The sequence below is a fragment of the Hordeum vulgare genome, chromosome 1H (assembly GCF_904849725.1).
Source record: "Hordeum vulgare subsp. vulgare chromosome 1H, MorexV3_pseudomolecules_assembly, whole genome shotgun sequence".
Classification (NCBI taxonomy): Eukaryota; Viridiplantae; Streptophyta; class Magnoliopsida; order Poales; family Poaceae; genus Hordeum; species Hordeum vulgare.
The window spans coordinates 407,786,556-407,804,499 of record NC_058518.1 but is presented as its reverse complement, the minus strand read 5'-3'; the positions used below and the strand labels follow the sequence as shown (position 1 = coordinate 407,804,499).

General features: G+C 43.6%; 3 protein-coding genes across 3 annotated transcripts; 2 read left to right on the top strand and 1 right to left on the bottom strand.

Moving 5' to 3' along the window:
• The first annotated feature begins 6,579 nt into the window (after positions 1-6,579).
• LOC123440886 (pentatricopeptide repeat-containing protein At1g80880, mitochondrial-like) lies at positions 6,580-10,242 on the top strand. Its single transcript, XM_045117433.1, has 3 exons — positions 6,580-7,167; positions 8,333-9,429; positions 9,633-10,242. The coding sequence occupies exons 1-2, from the start codon at positions 6,641-6,643 to the stop codon at positions 9,360-9,362; spliced, it is 1,557 nt and encodes a 518-aa protein (XP_044973368.1). The 5' UTR covers positions 6,580-6,640; the 3' UTR covers positions 9,363-9,429; positions 9,633-10,242.
• Positions 10,243-11,216: 974 nt separating this feature from the next.
• On the top strand, positions 11,217-13,138 carry LOC123440879. Its single transcript, XM_045117422.1, has 3 exons — positions 11,217-11,379; positions 11,494-11,549; positions 11,639-13,138. The coding sequence occupies exons 1-3, from the start codon at positions 11,292-11,294 to the stop codon at positions 12,098-12,100; spliced, it is 606 nt and encodes a 201-aa protein (XP_044973357.1). The 5' UTR covers positions 11,217-11,291; the 3' UTR covers positions 12,101-13,138.
• LOC123440868 (nicotinamide adenine dinucleotide transporter 1, chloroplastic) lies at positions 12,721-17,436 on the bottom strand. The gene is made up of 9 exons (XM_045117415.1): positions 16,963-17,436; positions 16,781-16,876; positions 14,735-14,841; positions 14,555-14,603; positions 14,342-14,451; positions 13,897-13,994; positions 13,705-13,793; positions 13,483-13,577; positions 12,721-13,360 (listed from the first exon to the last, which is right to left on the bottom strand). The coding sequence occupies exons 1-9, from the start codon at positions 17,096-17,098 to the stop codon at positions 13,109-13,111; spliced, it is 1,032 nt and encodes a 343-aa protein (XP_044973350.1). The 5' UTR covers positions 17,099-17,436; the 3' UTR covers positions 12,721-13,108.
• Positions 17,437-17,944: the final 508 nt, after the last annotated feature.

The window sequence follows — 17,944 nt, the reverse complement described above, 5'->3', positions numbered from 1 at the left end:
AGATCGTCTCCTTCTCCTTCTTCCCACCAAAGTGATTTGTGATTTGAGCAATCCCCGTGATCTTTTTACTCTTGGAGGTTGGAGACTCCTAGGCGGTAGGAGTCTTCGGATAGGAATCAAACCATTGTGATTTCCCCCGGAAAGTTTGTGAAGGTTTGGAAGCCACCTCAAGGCTTACTACTACTGGTTGATAAATGCCTTCGTGGAGTTATCTCAAAGGGAGAATAGGGTGAGACTTCGTGGCGTTGGTGTGCCTTCGTGGTAACATCCGCCCCTCTAACGGTGATGTAGCTTCCCTCGAAGGAAGTGAACATCGGGATACATCCTTGTCTCTCTTGGATTTTTGGTTATTCCTAACCCTAACTCTCTACTTGTGTTAATCCTTATTACGTACTTGTATTTGATTATTGTTTACCGCTTGCCTTACTCCACTCTAAATAGCATACTCCTTGTCATAGCAATTATTAGGCCTACACTCATATTCCACACTTTTGCCTAAAATTGCTAAGTAATTATTAAAATTTGGAACTGTACCTATTCACCCCCCCCCCTCTAGGTCCATCTCGATCCTTTTCACATATGCATATCATTTTCATGGTCTAACAAATATCATTTCGGTGGATCAGTAGGAGGTACGACAATAGAAGCAAGACCAATTATTTCATCCTTATTAGGCAATCCATTTTCATGTGGTTGTCTCCTAAACTTGGAGAAATTAAATTCACGAGACATCACCAAAGCTTACTTTGACCTTCTGAGTAGCATAATTAATTTTAGCATAAACAGTATTCAAGAAAGTACTACCAAATATAATGGGACAAAAAATATCTTGTTATGAAACAAGCACTAGGAAATTAGTGGGATACTTGACTTTTCCACACAAGACTTCAAATCTCTAACAATCCCAAGTGGTGAAACAGTATCACGGTTTGCAAGTTCAATAGCGACGTCAATACCTTCAATCTCATAAGGTGCTATATCATGCAAAAATTCTTGGTATAATGTACAAGATATAGCTCTAACACTAGCACCAATATCACACAAGCCATGATAGCAATGATCTCCAATTTTAACTGAAATGACAAGCGATGCCTACAACTGATTTATTTTTATCAAGCTCATCTCGCTTCTTTCTAACAGGTTTGGCAATTCTAGGAGCTTCATCACACAAGTAAATAACGTGACCATAAATATTATCAACTAGGAGATCTTTAACCATAGAAACTTTAGGCTCAATATTTATCTGCTCATGAGGTTTAGGTGTCCTAACATGACTTTTATTAACCATAGTAGTAGCCTTAGCATGTTCCCTAATCCTATTGGGAAAAGGTAGGTTTCTCAATAACACTAGGAACAATTGGATCAACATGGCTAACAATTATTTCTTCCTTCTTAATTTTAATAGGTTCCTCGGATAATTTTTCAATGGGACGATGATATTTAATACACTTCTCCTTGCGAAGATCAACATGGGTAGCAAAAGATTCAAAGAAAGTAGATACTATCTCACGGTCAAGACCATATTTATTGCTAAACTCATGGGAAGCATTAGTTTTCATAAAATATTTAACACAATAAAGATTTAAGCTTTATACCTAACTCTTTACCTTCGTCAACTTCCCAATCTTCAGAGTTGCATTTAATCATTTTCATAAGATCCCACTTGAATTCAATAGTATCCTTCATATAGGAACGAGTAGCATAAGAATCGAGTAATGCTTGATCATCATGAGAAAGTCGAGCAAGAAAATTTGTATAATCATTTATCTCGAGAGCTCGTGGTTGGGGCAAGTGTGCATCATAGATTTAAGCCTTCACCAAGCTTTAGCAATACTTTCTCCTTCACTAGGCCAACAATTATAAATAAAGTTCTGATCACGGTGGACTAGATGCATAGGATAAAACTTTTGATGAAATTCCACCTTCAAGTGATTCCAATCCCCTGATACAATATCATACAATAGCCTATACCACATTAATGTTTTTCCTTCCAAAGATAAACGGAAAACTTTCTTCTTAACTTTATCTCCGGGCAGACCTGAAATCTTAAGCAATCCACAAATCCCATCGACATATATCAGTGGTAATCAGGATGAGTTGAACCGTTATAAGGATTAGCCAACAGTTTCTCTACCATATAAAAAGGAATCTCATAATAAATATTTTCAGTAGGTTCAGCAACAACTTTCTCAACTTTCCCTCGAGGAAAAGATGCCCCGAACAAACCACTCAAAGGGTGACCCTTCATAGTGACAAGCAACAGTAAATTTAACACGTACCGAAAATGTTTCCTTACCAATTTCCACTTATCAAAGGTGCTTGACTCCCCGACAACGGCGCCAGAAAAGAGTCTTGTTGACCCACAAGTATAGGGGATCAACCGTAGTCATTTCGATAAGTAAGAGTGTCGAACCCAACGAGGAGCAGAAGGAAATGACAAGCGGTTTTCAACAAGGTATTCTCTGCAAGTGTTGTAAGTAATACTGATAGATAGTTTTGTAGCAAGATAATTCGTAACAAGTGACAAGTAACAATAGTAGCAAAGGTGCAGAAAGGTAGCACAATCCTTTTTGTAGCAAAGGATAGGCCTGAAAGTACTCTTATATTAAGCAAGTGCTCCCAAGGACACATTGGAATTTTTGTGTAGTCATGTTCATTATGTTGAGTTGATTCGCGTTTGCTACTTTGATAATTTCATATGTGGGTGGACCGGTTCTAAGGTGTTGTTCTTACTTTAGCAACCAACCAACTTATGATTACCCTCTTTCGCAAGCATCCACGACTACGAAAGAAGAATTAAGATAAATCTAACCATAGCATTAAATGTGTGGATCCACATCAGCCCCTCATGAAGCAACACATAAACTGGGGTTTAAGCTTCTGTCACTCTCGCAACCCATCATCCACACAATGACTTCCCTTAGGCCCATGCCATGGTGAAGTGTCATGTGGTCGACGTTCACATGACACCACTAAGAGAAGTAACAACATACATATCATCAAAATATCGAACGAATACCAAGTTTACATGATTACTTATAACAAGACTTCTTTAATGTCCTCGGGAACAATAGTAACTACTCACACTTCATCAACATGCTCAAGATCATAGGTATAATAATAATGATTAAGGATCTGAACATAATGTCTTCCACCAAGTAATCCAACAAACATCAACTACAAGATGTAATCAACACAACTAGTAACCCACAGGTACTAATCTGAGGTTTTGAGACTAAGATTGAATACAAGAGATGAACTAGGTTTGGACATGAGATGGTGTTGCCTAAGATATTGATGAATATTGTTCCTCCCATGAAGGAGGAAGCGCCGGTGATGACGATGTCTTCAATTTCCCCTCCCGGAGGGAAGTTTCCGTGGGAGAATCTCTCCGCAGGAGAGCAAAAGGGCCTCTGCCCAGGTTTCTACCTAGGTTGCTTATGATTTTTCTAGGGTAAAACAGACCATATAGGAGAAGAGGGGCATCGGGAGGCCTGCAGGGGCCCCACAAGCCATTAGGGCGCGCCCACGAGGGGTGGGCGTGGGCGCACCCTGTTGGCTTGTGGCCAGCAGGTGCCCCCTCCCTTCTGGTATATTTTTGGACCAATAATTCTGAAATATTCCATAAAAATTCTCCGTGAAGTGTCAGGTCATTTGTAGTGTGATGATTTTTTGCCTTTTTCTTTGTTGCCCGATCCAGAATTCCAATTTTCAGATATTTCTGTTTTTATGATGTACCTTGCATGTTCACAGATAAAGGGCATAAGAATTGTATGATAATAGGGAATAATGGATGAGAATGACACAAGTATCAATAAGAAATCATGATGCAAAATGGACGTCCCAAAGGAAAATTTGAGGCTTGATCGATCAGTATCCGCAGACGCGCCTAGGCACTTCCACGGACGTTTGATGGACCGAATTTGCAAAGTTCGGATGTAGATGCTCTTAAGGAGTATTGTGGGGTGCTCCTTGGGTAACCATAGACCCCTTGTGACTTTACTTGATTTGTGCCAGAATTTGTTGCCTAGATATACTGCCAAAGATAGACTATTTGTTATGTTGGGTGTTGCTGCTTTGTTATGGTCTATTTAGGAAACAAGAAACAAATCATGCTTTGAAGGTGTCATGCCTAAGGATCATACTAATGTTTTATGCCTGTTTTTCCCTTTTGTACTTGTGGGAAATTTTGTAGATTTTTTTTAGAAAACATGATGCAGGTAGCCACTAAACAGATGCCCAAATGAATCACGATGTTTTCAGGAGAGGACATGGTTGGGTGCCACATGTAGAAGAATCAGATGAAATCCATTGCTAAAGGTGTTAGTTTCGAAGAGTTGGATTGCTTCTGGCCGCCCCAAGTGGATGTTTTCTGCTCATGCGTATGTTTAGCTTTTGTTTTGGTCTGTTGCCTCTATATTTGCATGATAGCATGATATGTTGGCTTCTTGGTTTTCAATTTGGCCCAATACTATCTACATCAGTTTGTTAGATGTTGGTATGATTGCTAGTGTTTCTTTAGCATCTTGATGGGGTTTAATACTAGGGATGAAAACTGGTGTTGCTCTTCTTTTGTAAGAGACTCCATGTTCTTATTGAAAATGGGGGACATGTGGCCCCTCTCACCAAAAAATATATTCATCGGTACTAGAAACCGACAATGGTCTCGATAGGGCGATGTGTGATTCAAAGTATCGTAAAGGACTGCGAACAAAACATGTGTCCAGGTTCGAGTCCTTATGATTGAGGTAATAACCTACTCCTGGTTGAATTTGAATGATGGATGGGTCGTCTCATATGAGGGGGTTACACTGGAGTTGATGTAGATTCTAGCGGGACTATTGTTGAAGATTGTAAGGTGTCTCTAGCTACCCCAAGCCTCGCCTTATAAAGGAGGACGAGGCCTAGGGTTTACATGATTCGTAGTCGGCTACTACTGACCTAGTGTCCGGCTTGATCCGAGGGCCCTTACTCTGTCCGTCGAGTTGGTGGTCGTTCAAATGGAGGGACACCCATGTGATAAGAGGCCTAGACAACGCCTTCGCCTACTCGGCCCGAAACCCATGTGGCGGGCCAACTTCCTGATGGCGTGCAAGTGCATATGGTTTAGTTGTAATCTTTTCAAAGTGAGAGTATTGATCCCACAAGGATCACATAAATTGGATTTTGACCCTTATAGAGACTTAGGGAATTGTGGATGCATGTAATTGTAAACTTAAAGAAAAGTGAGGGTGGAAATGAATACTATTTTTGAGTAGGTTGCAAACTATAAGTAAATAAACAAAGAATGTATATGAGCGCAATGAAACGAGTAAAATATCGGAACTAGCACATGATTAAAGAGTTTTCATGGAGTCTGGAATTTCCATTAATATGTGTCTATCGTGACATATGTCGCAACATAGTACTAAGCGTATACTTGAGTCACTCTTGACATTTTAGTTGGGAGGATCCGAATACATAACACGTTCTGCTCGAGGTAGACTTCGTACCACGGATATCACTACCATAGCCCCCCCCCCCCCCCCCCCGCCGCCGGTTATCAGTAGGTAATTAACAATTTCCGTGTGGACTTCACCAAGGGTTCTCCATAATTCCCCTATCAATTGCAATGGCGAGGAATTGATACTTTTATTATGAGTTGTAATTACCTCAACATCCTAGCCTTTTACAACAAAAGTAATATGCTTTGTGGCCTCACGACGAAAATGCTTAGTGGGGTACGTTGACAACATTCATGAAGGCTATTAAACCAAATATTCAACAACGACTCTCATATCTTTATTAACATTTTTAGCACCTATACATACTAAGGTTCATCCATCTCCTAAAAATCGGGGGTCTACTCGCACATGGGAATGTTAAACATCATATGAATAACGGTGGTAAAGATGAACGAACAAACGAGTAGTACGTGTAGTGATCCACGAAGGGTTTGATATTATAAGGAGATGAGGATGAATGGTGATGAAGGTGGTTGATGGAGATGGTTGATGTCGACGTCCCCTTGTCCGTGATGGTGAACATGGCGATCTCCTCCTTGCCAATTCTCCCTCCGTATGCCTTCCGGAAGCTAGGTTTTTGTGTTCGGGAAGGGTTTCTAGTGTATGTATGTGCTTGATCTCCAATCCAATTCTACAAGGTGAAAGTAGTTCACCAGGAGGAGGTGGCGACCGCGCTCGTACCATACGTCGTCGAGCGCTCTTGTGGGTTTACGCAACCCCCAACTTCTTAGTATTCCAATTACTTTCGAAAGCACATCAGTTGACATGATTTTTTCACTTTTTCATAACATTCCCTCCTTAGTATTCCAACTACTTTCCAAAGCACATCCTCGAAAAAATTGACAAAAAAATAAAATAAAATAAAAAATACTACAAGAGCTCATTTAAAAAGAACCCAAAATGGTAAAGATTATAAACATGATAAAGTGATTACCATAAAAACCAGAAAAATAAAAGATCGTTTAAAAAGAAGCCGGTAAAGCAAAAAGAACCAGAAAAAAAAACATGGTTACCGTAACCAACGAAGACCGGACGAGTCACGAATTACACAAAACGCAAGGAAAACCGTACTGGGCCGCCGGCCTATGTTGGCGCGCCTGGAAGCGACTCGCCCGTAGCGTTCACAGGCCTCTCCCATGGCGCCGCCCCTCGCCGCCGCCCTCCGCCGCCGCCTCCTCCTCCTCCGCCGTTTGCCCCTCCTTCCCTCCCGCCACCTTAGCCTCTCCACCAGCCACTCCTCCTCCGACCAAAGCGACATCGAGTACGGCCACCCTATCCCCCCTGCCCCCGGTGACGACGGCGAGCTCACCTCCTTCCTCCGTCAAATCTCCCACGCCTCCTCCGTCGCGTCTTCCCCAAAGGACGCCCTCTCCCTCCTTCTTTCCTCCTCCTCCGGCCCATCGCCGGCCTCTCCCTCGCTCGTCCGCGCGCTGTGGGAACTGCGCCGCGACCCGGAGGCAGTGGCGCTCGCGCTTCGCTGGGGCGACGAGTGCACCGCCGCGTCCGGGGCTGAGGGGGCGGGGGCCCTGCCGGCCGAGGCGTGGCACCTGGCCATATGGTCTGCGGGGAGGGCTGGGCGATTCGACCTCGCGTGGGCGGCCGTGCGGCGGATGCAGCGCCGTGGGGTGCTGACCCGCCGTGCCATGGTCATCTTGATGGAGAGGTAAGGCCGTATGCTCAAGCATTTGGCCAGCATAGCACTCGTAGTACTTTATGATAGTGCTCTTGTAGAACTCTGGTCCATTGGCTATGGCTCTAGAATGTAGGCAAAATTTAGAATTTGTCTCCATGCATTGCGGTTTAAGGATTTGCCACTCGATGTCTGATCGACTTCTGGGTCCAGGCCAAATGTAAGTGACTCATATTATTACAAAACATAAAACGCCCTAACAATAATATTTGTAAACTCATTTTAAGTTTGTTGGTTTTAGTTGGTTTTAGTTTCTTGGAGTGGTATTACAGTGAATGTGAGCCTCAAGGGACTAGGTACAAAACCAGCATCTGAGTAAAGGAGGTGCTTACTTATGGCATACTAGAAATCTCAGTAGATTGCAATAAAATGCATCATAGTAAAATTGCATCGCCACCGATGCAAAACTGGTGTGTTAGTGAAGTGGACACACAATTATGAGAACCAGAGAAGGATGATGGTCACACTGGTGAGTTTTCTGCGATGGTCCGGTGCTTTAGATTGGGTTTCAGGTAAACAGGGGAAAGGTACGACTGTAGGAGTGAACACAATATTCTGCTGAATAACTTTTGTGGCATTCGTCTGCTTTTGTTATACAATGTGCATTGCTTCTATTGTGGTCATAGAAGGGGAGGTGGATGCTTGAGCTATAGGTGCTTAAGTTATTTTGAGAACTGAAAAAGTGAGCGTCTGCTTGTAAAAATGTTGTTGACATGAGAAGCTTCATGACTCATCTTCATAGGATGTTCTAATCTTCTAGCCATGTGATGGTGGTAGTATAGTGAGTGATGATTGGCATGTATTGTGTGAGTGCTTGGTTCAGTTACTTATTATGTTAAACTTAGCATCTTGATTATTGAGTATGGTGTTGTTGTTGTCATAAATTCTATCAGTCGGCACCTTTCGCGCTTTTAGTGTAATTGAGGTGTTGGATGGAACATACAATTCCTTACATCTGAATCTATTTACTAGCACCGCTATGGGTCTCCTCTTACACTATCGGATCACTTTTGACATCATAACTGTATTTTGTTTTTGTAATGTGAAGACCGTGAAAAGCAGTCGTTGCCATTGTAGTACTGTTACTATTTGTGCACCATGCTTCTTTTATTGTAAGGATTTGTTGATGAAATTTCAGGTATGCAGCTGCCAATGAAGTGAAGAAAGCAGTCAAGACCTTTGATGTGATGGAGAGGTTTAAAGTGGAAGTGGACCAAACTGTATTTTATTCCCTTCTTCGTGCTCTTTGCAGAAGTAAAAACATAGAAGATGCTGAGGAGTTGCTTCTTGCAAGAAGGAAATTTTTCCCACTCACAGCAGAAGGTTTCAATATAATACTTGATGGTTGGTGTAATATATTCACCGATGTGGCCGAAGTAAAGAGAATTTGGAGAGAAATGTCAAATTGCTGCATTACTCCTGATGGTACATCTTATGCTCTCATGGTCTGTTGTTTCTCTAAGGTAGGGAACCTTTTTGATACTCTGAGGGTTTATGATGAGATGAAGAAGAGGGGTTGGAGTCCTGGTATTGATGTCTATAACCAACTTATTTATGTTCTGACAAGAGAGAATTGCGTGAAGGATGCAAAAAATGTTCTCAGTAAAATGGTAGATGAAGGTTTCCAACCGGATGTTGAAACATACAACAGTATTATAGTTCCACTTTGTGAAAGTTGCAAGCTTGACGAAGCGCGGAAGATAATGGAAGATATGAAAATGAAGGGCATTGTTCCAACCATTTCGACGTACCATGCATTTTTGAAACAGGAAGGCATTGACGAAACACTGCAGCTACTGAAGAAAATGAAAGAAGATGGCTGTGGCCCTAACGGTGACACATTTCTCATGCTCATTGATAAGTTTATCCAACTGAATGAGTCTGGAAATGCTCTGAGGGTGTGGACTGAAATGCGAAGATACGACATTAGTCCTGGTTACGCACACTACATGGCAGTGGTCCAAGGTTTGGTTAAACATGGATGTATACCACGAGCTTTGGAGTATTATGATGAAATGAAGGCAAATGGTTTTGCTTCTGACCCAATACTTGAAAAGGAATTCAAAACCTTTCTATTGGCCAACAGAGACCATTGGAGAGGAGCAGGCAAATACAATCTAATTCCACAGCGTACCAAACATTTTACAAGCAGGACAAGAATTCCATAACACACGTGTCACTGTTAAGGGGCTTCTTTGTACGGCAAAAGTAAATGCGAACACATGTGATTGTGAGGTATGTTCAATCAACAAGTTGCTCTTGAATCCTAAACAATGAACATAAATCCGAAATGATTTACCTTTGAGGGCTGTTTCCATGTCCCATGTACATGGTGTAGTTTTGAGAAGTCCTATTGTAGTCATGGGTCATGGTTCTTATTGTTTTGTGTTCTAAACATGGTTATGATGTGTAATTATTTCATATCTTTGCCTTCCCAGAATTGCAGTAGGCAGAGGAGAAACTAAATATTGCCGCTTCTCCATGCTGCCCAAGATGTTTTCACACCTCTGAAGATGCTGAACAACTCCTCATCAGTTGCCACAAGGCCACTCGGATTTGGCATCACCTCGGGATCACTCCTTCTGACTGCTTCCAGGATCTATGGTGTACTGTACTCCCATCCCAGCTCACCTCAATAACTGTGCGTGGCCAGAAGTGGTGCTTTCCATCCTTTGGAAGAAAATATGGAAATCAGAGGAATGTAACTGCCTTCAGAAACGAAGACCACTCCTCTGCTACTACTATTGGGAACATTTGTTCTGACTTTGAATTGTGGCCTTTTAGGTTTAAAGATCTGGTTAGTAATTCAGCCGCCTGATCTTGGCGCGACTACCTCCCCTTATGGCTTGCAGTGCCTCTGTAACTCTTAGCCCTCTGGCTACTTTTTAATCCTCTCCCTCGTGATTTCTTCAACAACAACAGAAAAAAGACAGTAGGCAGAGGAACTGGGATTTTCTTTCTATGTAAGAAATCCTCTTAGAAGAAGGCCTGTGATTATACCAGTGACCAACTAACTGAATGAAAATAGGTACTGGATCCATTTAGTGATTCAATGCATTTTTTTTATTTCGTAGGATTAAACGTCTTTAGTAACACATAGACTGGGGCGTGAGAACAGCAGTTCAAAAGTACCCCCTACGTCTTGCAAGCTATGTTAGCTGGTAAAAACGTCTTATATTGTTATGTTAGCTGGTAAAAACGTCTTATATTGTGGCATCGAAGGAGTATCATATACTCCTTCAGTAAATTAATATAAGAACATTTAGAACACTATTTTAGTAATCTAAACGCTTTTATATTAGTTTACACAGAGGGTACGATTTTATGAGATGAGCAAGTAATTAATCTTTGGATGTTGGCAGCGGTTGGCTACAGTACCAGCAAAGGTTACAGAGTTCCAGTTCGCGTAACAAGTGATAAAATGTTATCGTGCAAGATAACACTTGGACAAAGATTGGTGTGCCCGGCGGGAGAAATTGGCAAAAAGTTGGAAGTGCTGCAAAAGAGAGGTCACATTAATTAGAGTAGCAAATGCAGACTTGTTCCTGTTGTTGGCGCATATCAAAAGCTGAGATGAAGCCTAGTGTCTCTGAGATGCTTTTCTGATAGAAACTGTTGGTGGTGCACACCTTGCGAAAGTGCATCTAGAGGAGTCGAAATATTCTCAGACTCTTCACGTGTACTCCCCCTGCCCATAATTAAGATAATTTAACGGTTATTTGTTGATGCTAGTACGTGTTATAACAGTGCCGGCCAGGCCAGTGAGAGAGTGAGAGAGGCGCGTAAAGACATTCAAGTGTCAGATATTATTTAAAAAAAGTCTTTGCAACAACAACAAAATAAATCATGGCAAAAAGTTAGACCATGCGACATTTCTTGTGGGCAAACTCAGAAAAGAGTGAAGAATTCGCTAATCCTTTGGAGTAATGGTAGGGCAAGTGAGTGAACTTTCTCTGCTCATACGGACAAGAAATTAACCCCGTAGCATATATAGTCAATCAACCCACACCCTGATGTAAAACGACCAGAGACGACGCGGCACCGGCGTAAAACGTATCTGATCTGCCCAGCAGACCTTCCGCAGGCAACGCAAGGCAATGGCAATGTCTTGTCACCCCTCTCGAACCAGTGTCTGCTTGGCCCTGGCCGTTGCCATTTGCGTCTTCCTCCCAGGCTGCTTCTCCAGTGAGTACATGTCTATCTAATTTTCTTGTTTTATTTTCACTTGTATCAAATTTTATGAAAAACGGTCTCGGGGAGTTGGGCTTGATCTGGAGCTCCTTTCCCCCACGGTTGCAGGCAAAATTGCCCTGGAGATCTTCGAGAGGGCGTGCCACTGCTTCGATGACCACAATGTAAGCCATGATCTATCACTCCGCTGCGCACATGCATGCGGCATATATGGTGTCTGATGTTGTTTGTGGATCGAAAAAAAAACATGAAGGTGTACAACGAGTGTGCGGCGGAGCTTCGGATGGGCGTGGAGGGGGCGTTCCACGTGGGGCGGGAGAGCGTGGACGAGTACTGCGGCGGGGCCTGCTTCGCCGAGACGGAGTTGGCGCTCCGGTGCGTGGAGGAGATCGCCCACGACGGCTTCAGGTTCTCCAACGGCGCCTCGCTATTCGCCGTGAAGCAGGCGCTCGGCACCGGCTGCAGCTACACGCCCGAAAGAGGAACCTTCGACATACGTGAGCGCAGGGAGTGCGGCGACGAGTATGGATACGGCTACCACGGCACGCACGAGCAGCTCGGCTACGGTGAAGAGGGCGACGACCGGCAGTACGAGTACCCGGACGGCGCGTTCGGCAACTACTGCTCCGGCGCCACCGGCGGCGGCCCGGTGCGGATGCTCCTCCTCGCCTCCTTCCTTGCCTCCGCGTCGGTAGCACTGCTTCTTGCCGTCTGAGCGGTAGCGATTTCACCATGTACCATTTGTAACGATTCTAGTGTTCCGGGTCCACTTATCTCACGATGTACTCCATATATCGTAATTTTCCCTTCTTATTTTTGGACGACGAGTAGAGATGGTGCTACCAAATTCGTATAGATTGTTTTCCCGTTCCCCCATTTTATAGAACAGCAAAATTCTGATAAAATGTAGTACCAGACACCATTTTATTCCCCCACCAGAACAGAAAACTACCAAACAGAACTGCAAAACTCTGTAAGGTGCACTTGACTGTGAGGCAGCTTATATGGAGATGTACTATTTCCACCTAACCAGTTTCTAAATTTTTTCAAAACAGTTAACAGATGCAGGCGAGATGATCTAAATATCCGCAAAACTGTCAAGATCAATTAAATCTGATTTTCAGAGACCAAAAAGAGACAGGCACTTGCTGAGATGGTGCCCAAATGATATACTATTTCAGCAAGTATTGTCATAAGACATAAAACATACCCACCCATTTCTGTTTAGTCATTTGGATACTTCTAAGTTGGTGAAAAGGAAAAATTTACACTAACTCCACACATGCACCAGATATGCCAACCAGTTTAAACCTTCTGTCCTGGTCGAGCTCGAAATTTCAAAAACCATAAGTAGCACCAATCCAGTTAAGTGCTCCAAGATAATGTACAAGATCACAAATCTCCCCAAGTAGAAAAGGTTAGGGCCATTATTCACGTACCTACAATAAAACTCTTTTCTTTTCATCATCATCATCAGTCAACTCACCGACCAATATCACTGTTCCCCCACAACCCGTATACCTACACACTGCGTGCTATCAAGACTAATTCATACACAAGTGCTAATTCATGTCCTACACTATGGTTTGAGCTTCAGACAGCTACTTGTTGCGATACCAAAATCTCTGTTGTGAGAGCCTCTCAAGGTAAATGGCGCCGCTTGATAGTTACTGGATTTCAAGTTGTCAGATGACAGCAGGGATAGGACACAGGAATGGTACAGTCAATGCTTCAGCGGCTGGGGATGATGTTGTTCAGGTTCAGGAGGGCCTAGATTGAGAAGGAACCTGTGAATCATCTCGAAGCTGGTGAATGTAATAACTGCAGCAGGAGTTGTCCGCAACAGATTTGTGGCGCATCCACGGTAGAACCCAGCTACACCCTCTGCGTGATAAACCTTTCTAACACAGTCTATTACCCCTCGGTATCTTGCCTCGGAGTGTGCTCCCTGATCTTGCAACCTTGATCGAACAACCTGTATTATCAGGAGTGAAAATAGTCTGAGATATATAACCAAGCTAAGAACTCTGTGAGAATATTCATTTAATAGAGTAAAAGAGTAGAGTAGATCATAATTGCAGAGGATTCACTTAATACCTCATGAGGATATGTTAAGGTTGAGGCAGCTAGTTTTGCCAGAGATGAAGCAACAGCGACATCACCAAAGCTTAATGCTTCAACAGTAGTGTTATCTGTGAAAACATGATGCTGTCATACTCAGAATTACAAGACAGGCCATCCAATATGGCCTCTACAAATTAGCAGCCATGATCATCCAGAAACATTTCTATGTGAAAAAACATTTGCTGAGAGTAATACCTCGCTCAGCCAGGTAAGCTTTTATCTTCTCGTATACAGGAAACTGAATGGCAACATGAGTGATACCAGCCAATGCAGGGACGAGTCCACTTTTGGAATATAAAAAACCAGCAAACATATCAAAACATAGAAATCTAGTATCAGCATGATTAAATATTGTCAATAGGTTTCCATCATTCCATCGAAAGTTACCTGTATAGTCCACGGATACCTTCCTCGTGTGCTATTCTTGTCAATGCAGCAACTGTACCTTTGTATGGGATCGTCGCACCAGCTCTTACTCCTTGGGTCTACAAAACAAAACATATAGCTGTTGTTGACAGGAGTCCTGGTATCATATTGGGATAATATTTCTTGGAACAAAAGGTATGACCACTAAATACAAGGAGACCCAAAAAGTTTACCACATTTAAAAGCATGCTAGCTAAAGATGGTTCCCTTACAACTGGGTGTATTTATTTTATGTACAACAGCTCCTACTTTAACTTTATGAAGCAACTAAAAATTGGCCAGGCATTTTTAATAATTGCATACTTATTGGCGATTGAAGTATTTCAGAAAAAGAATTTTTCTAAGTAAAGTTATGATGTATCATGTCTACTACTGTGCTCAGGACAAGGCATGAAGCATATCATACCTGAAATCTTGTCTTGACAACCCAAAGTGGATTTGTTGCTATTGTAGTTGCAGCTCCAGCACATGATGCAGCAATAACATTTGCCCCTAGAGAGAGTTGATGGCTTCCTTCTACAATATTAATGTAAGGAAAGATTTGACAACTGATATGACATGATCCCATGGAAAGTTACAACATCCCAAAACAATACCATTGGAAGGTTAAAGCACTAACCGTTGGAAGCAAGCATGCTTTTAAGCTGCTCGTATACAGTAAAGTAGACCTGCCCATTCATACAGGAACGGTCAGCTCTGCAACAGAATATACCATATGTGTGATAGTAGTAACAATATCATACATACGGAAGAAACATAACAGCGTTTTCTGTTGGCAAAAGTAGGGGCAAATACTCACTGCCCAGTTAGGCAAAAGCGCCAGAATAGTCGGGGAAAGACCACGATACAATCCCCGAAAGCCTTCCCGTCTAGCAATCTGTTGTAAGCTCCCAACAATGACACTACCTAGTCAAGATATAACAGAGAATCAAGATAGAACAGAGAACTGATGTGATGTAATAAACCTCAGCTTTCTAAGCCATCCTAAGAGATAAGCAAGAACAATATGTTGGTACAACAGAGAAGTAATGGAGGTCCAGCACACATTTATATATGCACATAATGTGTGCTAAGAATCAAATTTCTAGATGCAAAGTCAATAGTAATATGTATTAAGAATGGACATCATCCATGCACACATGACGTTCTCCGCATGTATGGGATTTGCTGACGGCTTTCCCCTGGAGCATCATTGGGCAGAGCTATGCCCAAAAGCATCACCGTAGTGTACTTGAAGTGAAAAACAATTTTCTTTTAGCATTGACCACATGCATGAACATAAGTTCTAAAATGTAATTGTAAGCTGAACACACCTCTAATTATCCCTGGAACATCAGGCTTAGAAATATTAGCATGCTCTAGTGTTCTGTGCACAACTAAACTTCATAGATAATTGGTTCCCATATAAAACAGCTAATACATATTTTTAGATGGTAGGCTGAGCCCGGCTTATATTGAAAGCCAAAACAGACCCATGGGTTACCAGCAATACAAGCAATTCAGTACAAAAGCATAAGTGCTGCCAGGAAAAATAGCCAATACATATTGGGTGTGGAATGGGAGCATACGATGTAACTAGGTGCAAAGGAACTCCACACATTAGACAAAAACACGTAGATGAGATCAATATCACCGACTCAGCCACCCAGCAGACCCTCTTTCATGTTCTTGCATGTCCAGATGTTCTCTGATAATGCAGCCTTCACCATTCTTCTTCCACGATATTCCGCTGTAGTTAGCTGCATATACAGAACCTTCTGCTCATCCAAACCACCCCTCAGAGGAGACATTTTTTTGGAACGATTCTACTGAAGAGGGCAGATGGTAGTGTGGTCTCTGCAATTGCTATTATTTACATTCTTTCTTTGTTTCCCTTATAGCGAACAACTTTTTTTTTTGGCAAATGGCGCCTAGAACAAATCGTTCCATTTTTCTCAGAAAGACTTCAGAGCCCACTGCTTACAGGACAGCAGAAATTGTTGTGTTCTTCAGTATTGTTCAAAATCAAAGTAGCACTAGAATTTGAACTTGTTTGCTAGTGAGATATTGCTTAATCACTAATGAGAACACCTATTAACGGGGCAAAACACAACCAGATTGGCAGTAGATTTGTGACTCATAAGACAAAAAAGAAACGAGATGACATTGAAGGATTGTGCAACAAAATCATGGAAGATAGGAAAAGAGAACGCGGTAGGACAGGTAAGCATAGATTGATCTCCCAAGCATTTTTTTACCTGGCAATCGGGATGCCCCTCCCACCTAGTTACAATATACACTCCCATTGCTGAATACCAACACAAACATATTCAGCACTAAAGCAACCTATCAGCAGATGGTGCCCACACGTGCAGCTGGTTGCAGTGTTCATGTGTGTTCTCCATTCTTTTCACATGCATTATGCTTGTCTCTTTCCACTCGACATGCAGGATTTCATAAGGTTGGGCAATCCCATTTCACCACGAGATTCCTCTCATATGATTCAAGTAATAAGCGACTATTACACAACACACGAATCTCTAAGAAGGAGTGAGGATGGCATAACTGGACGGACAAGCGATTGAAACCATTATAACGTTTGCAATCAGATGTTATCCCATGACTAAAAAGGATTCCCTCTCAAATCCCTGACTATTGGACTGTCAAGAGACACCACAAACTAACACTACACGACATCCCCCCTCCATGCAGATACTCCATCCTCACCAGTGGATACATGCAAGCCCAGCATAAAAACTTTGTACTGTACTATCTAATATAAGCAGGTTCATGTAGTGTTTTGCTAACACTATAGCAACAAAGTTTAGCAGAATCGGCAATAGTTTTTTTCTGAAGAAATGCTCACCTCCGATTGTGCCAGGGGCTAGCTTAGGCCAGCCGTGCACCTGGAACCTCGTCTTGATGACATCGAGCGGGCACACGAAGGTCGCCGCTATCACACCTGCGCGCAAGCCCCAAATCCAGCAATTACTCCCATACCCGCAAACCGAGGAAACCATCACACCGAAATGGATAGGCCCAAATTACCGGCGGAGGCGCCCGCGACGGCGTGGGAGAGGGCGCTGCGGGCGGGGGTGGCGGGATGGTGGTGGTGCGGCGAAGAGGACGCGGCCGGCGGCGGCACGGACGCGGTCGCCGGCGAGGTCCCCACGTCGACCGGCATGTCGCGCGCCTCCCCGATCTGCGCCAGAGGTACGCGCCCTACGGCCGAGGCCTCCCCCTCGGGCAACGGAGGCGTCAACGACGGCCTGATCACATCGGCGGCGGGTCGCTGGCGTGGGGCGGGCGGGGCGAGCGGGGGCGGGGGTGGCGCCTAGGGTTGTGGTTTGGGATCTGGGGGAGCGGGAGCGGGATGGGCGAGGGGAGGGACGGGGAATTCGTAAAGCGAGCTGCTCTATTCCTTCCTTCCTCTCTGCAGCTCGTTCGCTTGCGCTTCTGTCCTGTGATATCCTCCTCCCTCGCTCTTGCAGGCGAGGCGAGGCGAGGCGGAGGTGAACATGCCCCGGTTGGGTGGAGCGGGGCCCGTGCGCGAGGTCCTCCCGCACTGACGAGTGGACCTAGGTTATTTGGTTGGGCCCGCCTGTCATGTACTCGTGTGGACGGGGTTGATTCTTTCCTTGCATGATCACGTTGCGCGTTCTCGGCGCCGGCGGCCACGTGTGGCTCTGTGGCTGGCCTGCGGGCCCGGATGGACTCAAATGGCTGCCTGCGTGGCCTTAGAGCACCTACATCCCTACCTTGCAAATCTGCCCCTCGACCCCGGCGGACGCGTCCGATCAATGATTGTTCATAAAAAATGATTCAGTGGGATCCCTCATATTCATCTCAAACGTTTAGATTGACCAAGATCCCTCATATTTATTTTAAATATGGGAATGATACGAGGGCTCGCGGACGCGCCCGATCATGTCCGGGCAGTCTGCCACGTAGGACACACCCTCACGGACCACAATTTTTTCTTTCTTTATTCATTTTTTTTCTTTTTTTTCGTCAATAATCATGTGCAAGT

Coding starts and splice junctions, on each gene's coding strand:
- LOC123440879 (XM_045117422.1), top strand. CDS start 11,292: ATGGCAATGTCTTGTCACCCCTCTCGAACCAGTGTCTGCTTGGCCCTG. Junction 11,380..11,493: donor CCTCCCAGGCTGCTTCTCCA/GTGAGTACATGT, acceptor CCACGGTTGCAG/GCAAAATTGCCCTGGAGATC. Junction 11,550..11,638: donor ACTGCTTCGATGACCACAAT/GTAAGCCATGAT, acceptor AAAAACATGAAG/GTGTACAACGAGTGTGCGGC.
- LOC123440886 (XM_045117433.1), top strand. CDS start 6,641: ATGGCGCCGCCCCTCGCCGCCGCCCTCCGCCGCCGCCTCCTCCTCCTC. Junction 7,168..8,332: donor ATGGTCATCTTGATGGAGAG/GTAAGGCCGTAT, acceptor ATGAAATTTCAG/GTATGCAGCTGCCAATGAAG.
- LOC123440868 (XM_045117415.1), bottom strand. CDS start 17,098: ATGCCGGTCGACGTGGGGACCTCGCCGGCGACCGCGTCCGTGCCGCCG. Junction 16,877..16,962: donor CGTCGCGGGCGCCTCCGCCG/GTAATTTGGGCC, acceptor GCTTGCGCGCAG/GTGTGATAGCGGCGACCTTC. Junction 14,604..14,734: donor CGCTTTTGCCTAACTGGGCA/GTGAGTATTTGC, acceptor ATGAATGGGCAG/GTCTACTTTACTGTATACGA.